Consider the following 8,423-nt stretch of genomic DNA (forward strand, 5'->3'; position numbering starts at 1 on the left):
AAAAGTGTGAAGAATGAAAATTGTCTTACATGGATGGGCTATAGTGAAAATTACACATGAACAAACACCTAACATCCATGAATCTGTAGATGAACAAATAGATAACACATGAACAACTGCATTCAACTGGTGAGGTGGTTCATGTGTAATATTGATTTGTTAATCTAGTGGTTCATGGATTTTAGGTGTTTGTTCATATAGTCTGATTCACAAAAGAAATCTATTCTCATTCGATCCATTCTCTTACAGTAATGTGCTTTTGTATTCGGAGCCGATTGTCACCGATGATATGTCGTTGTTCTCCAAATCGATGAGCTGAAGCTGCTGGCTGACGTTGCCACTCATGTCTAGCTTGGCTCCGAATGCATTATTCCTCAACTTCCTGTAAAGAAATTTGCAGAATATATGTTCATTAAATGGTAAAATCAAGCAGAATTGTGTCTGAGTGTGTTTGATTTGAGACTCACACTTGCTGTATCTGAGGTAAACTGAAAACTTCTTGTGGAACAGATCCTTCCAGGGGTCCATATTCAATCATCCTGAGCAGCAAAACGCGGTCACAACTCAAAATCTCACACCTTAAGGCAAAAGATCGATCTTTTAAGAATTTATTTTCGCTTATTCACGAACTCACAAAGTTGTAAGAGAAGGCAAACTAGAGAACCAGTCAGGTGCTGCTGTTTTCTTAAAGGAGTTGTTGCCCATGTCCCTGCCAAACAAGGAGAGACAAACTAAGATTTGCAGCCTCTAGAGAGAGAGAGAGAGGGCAGGTGTCTTACACATAGTTGAGTGTGTCCATCCCAGTTAGATTAGGCAGAGCTCCTGACAACATGTTATGTGCTAAATTCCTGCAATGAAACTCAAGCTAGTGAGACCAAACCACCACTCACTCTCGGAATAATACTTCTATCTCTGAATGAAATGAGAAGGAAAACACCCACAACTCTATCATGTTTGTGAGGTTGTTGAGGTTTGGTGGCACACTCCCTTTCAAGAAATTCCGATCAAGTCGTCTGGAGTACACAATAAAGGTGATGAGAGAGATAGGCCCAGAGTCATTTTATTGCAGCAGAAGATGAAACTTGTGTTCGAATACTCACAGAACCTCGAGTGTTTCCACTAACCCTATTGTGGATGGAATGCTCCCATCCAGTTGATTCCCATCAAACAGTCTGACAGTAATTCGCCATTATCAGATGAGAAAAAAAAATTAAAAATAAAGGGTAATTGTGCCTAGATACACAAACTTTCACCATATTCTATTTTTGTTCTAATTTTTCACACTCCTGTCAATTGGTTCCAAATTAATGCAAAGGTGGGTGCATGAAATGTCTAAATGGCTTAAACAACTGGTAAAATAAACAATGTAACTGGGTGTGTACGCCACTTTAGTTGGTCAATATGACATTAACTTGTCACTTCAGCTAGCCATGATAGTATTCACTCACCAGATATCGACAACCGTGTAAAAAACACCAATAAAAATTGGGTGACAATTACCCAAAGTAACAATAAAATATTCACTCGGTTCTTCACTTACACATGGATCAAAGACATATCAGAGTTGAACAATTGGCTGGGAATCTCTCCCGAGAGCTGGTTCTTGTTGAAATGGCTGCACAAATACAACATCAGAGAAGAATTTAACATGAACAGATGAGCTACATTCATGTAAAAAAACTAGTGAAACTCACAAGTGCTTCGCCTTTTTAAGCTGGTCGAGGCCCGGACCATAGGCCGAAGAAACTGGGATCTCGCCTCTCAGCTGGTTTTCAGCTAGATCCAGCCAATACAGCTTAGACAGATTGCCTAGGGAAGGCGGTATCTCACCGGTTAAGTTGTTTGAGTTCAGGGCTCTATCATTTGAGGTAATAATTAGACTATCTTTATCACAATCCATCACAAGAGGAAAAACTGAAAAAAGGTAAAAGTAAAAGAAAGAATTCTACAGAAACGTTAGGTCAGACAGTTGTCCTAGTTCACTTGGAATGGTGTTGGAGAAGCTGCATCCGGCCAGAATCCTGCACCACATTCGTCACTGTAGCTGAGACACACAACCGAGACAAACATAAAAGGAAGTTGTGAGGATTTCATGAGATCATACAATATAGTTAGCTTCTGCAGGTCCCCCAAACGAGGAGAGATCGAGCCTCTGAGGCCGGGGTTGAACGATAGATCTCTACAATCAAAAGATATGAAAGCTCATTCAGTGAAGTTCAGTAACTAAATGAGAAGTAGCATGTGAGTGTATTACATGTTGCAAAAAATATAAACTTTGGTGGCTGCCATTTGTATATTGACTAAGCAAATTTAAGTTATTTGAAAAGTTATTTGAAAAGTTAAAGCAAATTTAAGTAAATAAAGTTGGAGGTGGACTAAAATCTTGAAATGTAGAGAAGAACTCACAGAGAAATGAGATCGGATAGGCCACCAAGGTCGCCGCTCATAGTGCCAGTCAACCCCATCGTGGATAAGCCTCTGCACAACTGAAAAATGTTAGTCCTACAAAAATATGATAGTATTAGAGAGATGAATTGGCTAGGCTTACAGCGAGGTGACCCTGGAGTTGTTACACGCAACTCCTTCCCAAGCAGCGCAAGGATCGTCGGATCTTCCCCAGCTCCGCGGCGTCCCGCCCCACTGATCTTTCAGCGATCGAAGGACCGCAGCTGCATTTCATCAAACACACATTTCATCAAACATGTTGGCTTCATCCTTGATAAAATGAAATTTTACCATCTTGAGGGTTGGTGAGGGAATGCGCGACGCATATGGAGAGGGCGAGCAAGAGGAAGAGGAGCAGCCGGCGCATGTCTGGGGCGATTTGTGAAAATGGGGGGAAATGTTACATGTTGTGATTGAAGGCGTCGTCTTAAAACGAGGCTGTGAATGATGGGTATGTGTAAGATGGTAGTAATCATTGCTTAGAACCGAATCCAACCACTGCCACTCTTGTCTTGCTAGTAGTGCTTCTGCACTGAGAGAGGGATAGAGAGAGAGAGGGGTGGAGTAAAGTGAAGAAAAAAGGAGAAAGAAATGTGACAGAGCATTAGTGGTTTAGGTTTAGCTGGTTTTGATGATTAAGCTTGTCGTGGAAGACAATCCAATTAAAGTACGTATTAAACTAATTCTGTCTCTACTCTAGCTTATATCACCATGCCCATAATTGGGTTTAATTGAATCTAAATATGTTTTTTTATTATTTAAATCAAAATAACGAACTTTTAGTTAGTTTGACGAGTTCAAAGAGATTGATATTTTATTAGTATATGAGCTAATGTTTACTACTCCGTATCTATACAATACATAAAGAGAGAGTTTTGGAGAAATTTATAAGAATTTTAGTAGTATATGAGCTAATGTTTAGTACTCCGTATTTGGTTAATGTGAGAGTTTTGTCGGAATAATTTTTGAGCAATTGTTATTAGATTGAATGCCAAGTTCATTATTATAAGCTATACTAATATTGACTTATATATCAAAATGTTATCTCACCAAATTTATTTAATATCTCATAGTACCAAAATATCAAACAATCTGAAATTGAAAAGTTGAGTAAAGGAAAAAGAAAGATAAGTGATAAATTTTGTTGGCCACCTCCACCTCCACCTCCACTTCCACCAATATGGAATTCATGAATCATGATTGAATTGTTTAGCACACCACAATCATCACATAAATTTTGTTTTTTTCCTTTTAGAATATGAAGCTATTATTCTAAGGTGCTTAATACAAAATTACAATTTTATTTCTACCTAAAAGGATCTGTAGAGTCGAACAAAATGAAGAAAGTCGTCAACCGTATTGGTATAAAATGATAAAGATAGTGAGATGATCTTCCTTGTGATGAATGATGGATAAAGAATGAAAGTGATTGAAAATTACAATTTCAAAGGTTGGACAGAGGTTATGCACTTTAGGAACAACAATTCCAAAATTGAATGGAATTTTTAAAAATCGAATTATATATCAAGATCAAAAATATATTGGTAACAAGTAATTGCATTTATCTGCAATGTGAATACTAGTAAACCTTATCAAAGCCCAAATCATACTAGACCATATGGATTAGAAAGCCCACTTATTATTGTAAATGGGCCAACAATATCCACGAAAAGCCAAGACCAAACAGGTAGGCCCATAATATAACGCAACCCGTCATATCAACCCGATTTGATCCAATCTTAATTTCATATCTATTTTATTTTTTCTCCAACCGTTATCTGTATATTTTTGCTTTCTGCTGATCACGCTCTCTCTCTATCTCTATTCTTCTCTCTCTAGATTTCGATCTCTGCTAAGAATTGACCTCAATTGCAGTGTTCATCCTCAGCAATGCCGACGGATCAAGGCGACCTCACCACCGAGCAGGTACGCAACTTTGCTGCCACATAAAATTGATGAGAAGCTATAGTTTTAAGAGATTTTGTTTCATAAGTTGCGTTTTGTTTTGATCTAATGAGTAAATTGTTGTTTTAGAGGTGATTGATTGATTTAATTGGTGGGGGGTTTTTGGATTGGGGAAGTGAGCTAGTTGATTCTGAACTGTGATTTTTTTTGTTTGTTTCGTTGTGAAGGTTTTGAGGAGGGATATTCCATGGGAGACATACATGACTACTAAGCTGATATCAGGGACTGGACTTCAGCTGCTGCGGCGTTACGATAAGAAACCTGAGAGTTACAAGGCTCAGTTGCTTGATGATGTAAATGTCCCAATCTTATAGCTTCAATTTGAATTTGTTAAGAGTAGTTTGAGCTATTTCACTGAACAAATTTAGATGTTACTTATTGTTAGTTTGTTACTGGTGATGTAATCTGAAGTTTAAAATCTTGTGCACCTTAACTAGGTTTCTAGATTTACTGACTCAGTCATTTTTCTTGATTGGTGCTTGTTATTCTGTTGATAATCGTTTATCGTTATATAAATTTACAAGTTGCATTTGCTGTCAGTTGATGTTTAGTTTCTGTGCTTGGTATCATTTTTGATGTGGTAGTGCATTTAGATGCCTTAATATAGTTGTAAAACCTTGCAAGTGTTGGATTATGTTTAAGGATTTGATAGTGGTCACTTGTTTCAGGATGGTCCGGCTTACATCCGTGTTTTCGTTAGCATTTTGCGTGACATATCCAAGGAAGAAACTTTAGAGTATGTTTTGGCTCTGTTTGATGAAATGCTTTCCAGTAAGTGACAAAAATGCAGATGCTATCTGCCTAAAGCTTACCCCACCTGCCTAAGATTTACCATTATAAATAGCTGATTCTACTTGTTATGTTGTTATTTTGCATGGCAGCTAACCCCAAAAGAGCAAGGTTATTTCATGATAAATCTCTGTCTGAGGAGAACACCTATGAACCTTTCCTAAGGTAATGGCATGTAGTTGCTATTTTTTTACATTTATAGTTGTTGTTGCTATTCGTGAAGGCTTCTCAGAGAGTATCATCTGATGTTGAAACTTAAGTAGATTATGTTCCAATATCGTATACCTGAAGCAGTTCTCTGACTACAGTTAATATTATTATTCTTCAATGGCATGTTTCATGATGTAGTTCTTCCATCTCTGTAGAATTAATGCCATCTAAATATATATATTCTTTCTTTTGCAAGATTGCTCTGGAAAGGCAGTTGGTTTACTCAGGAAAAAAGCTGTAAGATACTGTCTCTGATTGTAAGGTGTGAAACACTCCCCTTGCTTGGAATATTACTGGGTTGTTTTTCTTGCATATAATGTTCCTACCTTTCTTTGATTCCAGTGGCAGGTCAAAATCTCAGGGAGAGTCTATATCACAGAAAGACGTCACTACTGTTGATGATGTTTTGAAGGGACTGGTGGAGTGGTTGTGTGCACAGGTTAGTATTTCCGTGCCTTATGTCATCTGGATTCTTCTAGGATAACTAAAATACTAGCGAAACATTGTCTCTCTTTTAATTTTAATATGGAAGTGCATGTAGAGTGTAGTTGTCAGGAATAAACTGCCAATTTTTATTGCGATCAAGGAAGCATGGAGTCATTGTCACTATGTATTTTAGCAGCACTTGTACTTATACTTGTCTATTTGTTCAGTTGAAGAAGCCATCTCATTCTAGCCATGGCATCCCCACAGCTATTAACTGCCTTGCAACTTTGCTGAAAGAACCTCTAGTGCGGTCTTCATTTGTTCAAGCAGATGGAGTGAAGTTTCTCATTCCTCTAATTATTCCAGCTTCCAGTCAACAATCTATCCAGGTAATCCAAATTCAAGATAACAGTGGGAAACTATTTACTTTGTGAATCCAAATTAAATCAGTTCTGAATCTCAACGTATATGCTGTATTCATATGAAATTGACTTTTATCTTGTAATTGTAGTATATAATTATTCATCAGTCTATCTTGATAACTTTGACTTTTAAAACAGCTCCTATATGAAACCTGCCTTTGTGTATGGCTCCTCTCGTTCTATGAGCCTGCAGTTGAGTGCTTGGCCACTTCTAGGTGCTTACCACGGTTAATTGATGTTGTTAAAGGGACCACCAAGGAAAAAGTAAGTCCCTTCTTTATATGATAAGATAATCTCGCTTTACTTTAAGATGCCATCCACATTCTACTATACTTATATCAATGCTTGCTTACACCCTTAATCTTGACATTAGTTTTTGCATCTGCAGTTTACATATTTTTGTGCTTCATCTATAGTAACTTCCCAACCCTTGACATCCTTCTGAGGATTTGTTTCTATCAACTTATGTAGGTTGTAAGGGTAGTCATCCTAACCCTTAAGAATTTAATAAACAAAGGAACATTTGCTGCTGAGATGGTGGACCTGGAAGTTCCACAGCTGCTCCAGAATCTAAAAGCTCAGGCTTGGAGTGACGAGGTTAGAGGTTATTCTCACAAAATCGTCTAAGTATAGTGTGCTATGAATGATGATGTCATAATGAGATTGCAATAGCAGTCGCATATCCTTGTAATAATGTTGGCTTCATTTGAAACTTATCTAGCGTACATTGATTATGTGCTTTGTTGTAAGGTCATAAGGGGCTTCACCCAGTTACTAGCACATTCACTCCAATTCTCCTCTCTGGTTGAATGAGTTTCCCCAATCTCATCATGGTTCCATATATCAGTGCTCAAGTCGTCATTCTCTTTATTTGCAGGATCTACTGGAGGCCATGAATCAGCTGGAAGAAGGATTGAGAGTTAACATCAAGAGGCTAAGCTCTTATGAGAAATATTATCAGGAAGTTATCCTTGGACGTCTTGATTGGGCTCCTATGCATAAAGATCCTATTTTCTGGAAGGAGAACATTACACACTTTGAAGAACATGATTTCAAGGTTATTCAATTTTAATTGCTTAGTGTCTGGGCTGGACTTGTGTGTGGCGATAAGCTTTTTCAAGAAGATACACTGTCTGCTTAACTGACAGTTTGATCCGTTGCTGCAGGTACTTAGGATCCTGTTGACAATTTTGGACACATCATCTGATCCTAGAACACTCGCTGTTGCTTGCTATGACCTGTCTCAGTTCATTCAGTACCATCCTGCTGGGCGTATTATTGTGACAGACCTGAAAACAAAGGATCGCGTGATGAAGCTGATGAACCACCAGAGCACAGAGGTTACCAAAAATGCCCTACTCTGCATCCAAAGGTTATTCCTTGGTGCCAAATATGCAAGCTTTTTGCAGGCTTGAATATTGTTCGTAGTTGTTTCCGTGTCGGGCTTATATATACTTATGAGAACTTTTGAACAAGAGATGGCTTAAGCTGTGTGTATCATTTATTTATTTTTGGTGCTGCTGTACTTGTCCTGCCCTGTTCATTGGGTGTTGGTAGCTATAAATATGTGAGCAATGTATTGTATAATCTCACACACCCTCTAATAAAGTTGACTGTATTTGTCAAGTTACTGTTGGTTTGTAATCACCATGTGATCCTTTTGTTACTAACATATGATATGATGGCTGAATATACATAGTTTTTATTTATTTATTCTGCATATAAGGTGAAACAAGTTACTACGTTGTTATAGATATGAAATGTTGAAATGAAACTCTATTTGCAAAATACTTTTATTGAGTTTCCTCCCAAAACCATCACAATCCCAAGAAAACAGAACAAGAATAAGTTGAGGTTTACTGCAACTGCATGAATACTGCATTAGCTTCCTAATTCCACAGCCATACACAAAATATTGTTCACAGAGAACTCCCCCCATTGATGTGCCCGAGCTCGATTTCCGAATACTTAATATTGTTCACAGACGGCTTGAACCTGCTGGGCAACATACTCTCCAACCACATCACGATATGCAGAGTCAGCAGACTACATTCAATCCAAAGAAAAATAGTATTTCCAGAAAAAAGAAAAACATAATACTCCTTGAGTTTCCATCACAATCCAAAACACACAGAAGTTAGAGGAACTTATACAAGAATCAAGATC

At 37.8% G+C, this 8,423-nt stretch overlaps 2 protein-coding genes across 2 annotated transcripts; one reads left to right on the forward strand and one right to left on the reverse strand.

Moving 5' to 3' along the window:
• Positions 1-11: 11 nt before the first annotated feature.
• LOC121789303 (leucine-rich repeat receptor protein kinase HPCA1-like) lies at positions 12-3,047 on the reverse strand. The gene is made up of 13 exons (XM_042187781.1): positions 2,737-3,047; positions 2,549-2,669; positions 2,407-2,478; positions 2,105-2,179; positions 1,950-2,021; positions 1,695-1,856; positions 1,541-1,615; positions 1,101-1,172; positions 942-1,013; positions 780-848; positions 635-709; positions 468-539; positions 12-382 (listed from the first exon to the last, which is right to left on the reverse strand). Exons 1-13 carry the CDS (start codon positions 2,810-2,812, stop codon positions 244-246), a joined length of 1,152 nt encoding a protein of 383 aa, XP_042043715.1. The 5' UTR covers positions 2,813-3,047; the 3' UTR covers positions 12-243.
• A 1,188-nt stretch (positions 3,048-4,235) lies between these two features.
• Positions 4,236-7,883, forward strand: LOC121789308 (V-type proton ATPase subunit H-like). Its single transcript, XM_042187786.1, has 11 exons — positions 4,236-4,371; positions 4,578-4,703; positions 5,079-5,181; positions 5,292-5,364; positions 5,606-5,671; positions 5,752-5,848; positions 6,063-6,224; positions 6,396-6,521; positions 6,729-6,854; positions 7,135-7,314; positions 7,424-7,883. The coding sequence occupies exons 1-11, from the start codon at positions 4,336-4,338 to the stop codon at positions 7,670-7,672; spliced, it is 1,344 nt and encodes a 447-aa protein (XP_042043720.1). The 5' UTR covers positions 4,236-4,335; the 3' UTR covers positions 7,673-7,883.
• The last annotated feature ends 540 nt before the right edge of the window (positions 7,884-8,423 follow it).

Source organism: Salvia splendens, unplaced genomic scaffold, assembly GCF_004379255.2.
Source record: "Salvia splendens isolate huo1 unplaced genomic scaffold, SspV2 ctg204, whole genome shotgun sequence".
NCBI classification, from domain to species: domain Eukaryota; kingdom Viridiplantae; phylum Streptophyta; class Magnoliopsida; order Lamiales; family Lamiaceae; genus Salvia; species Salvia splendens.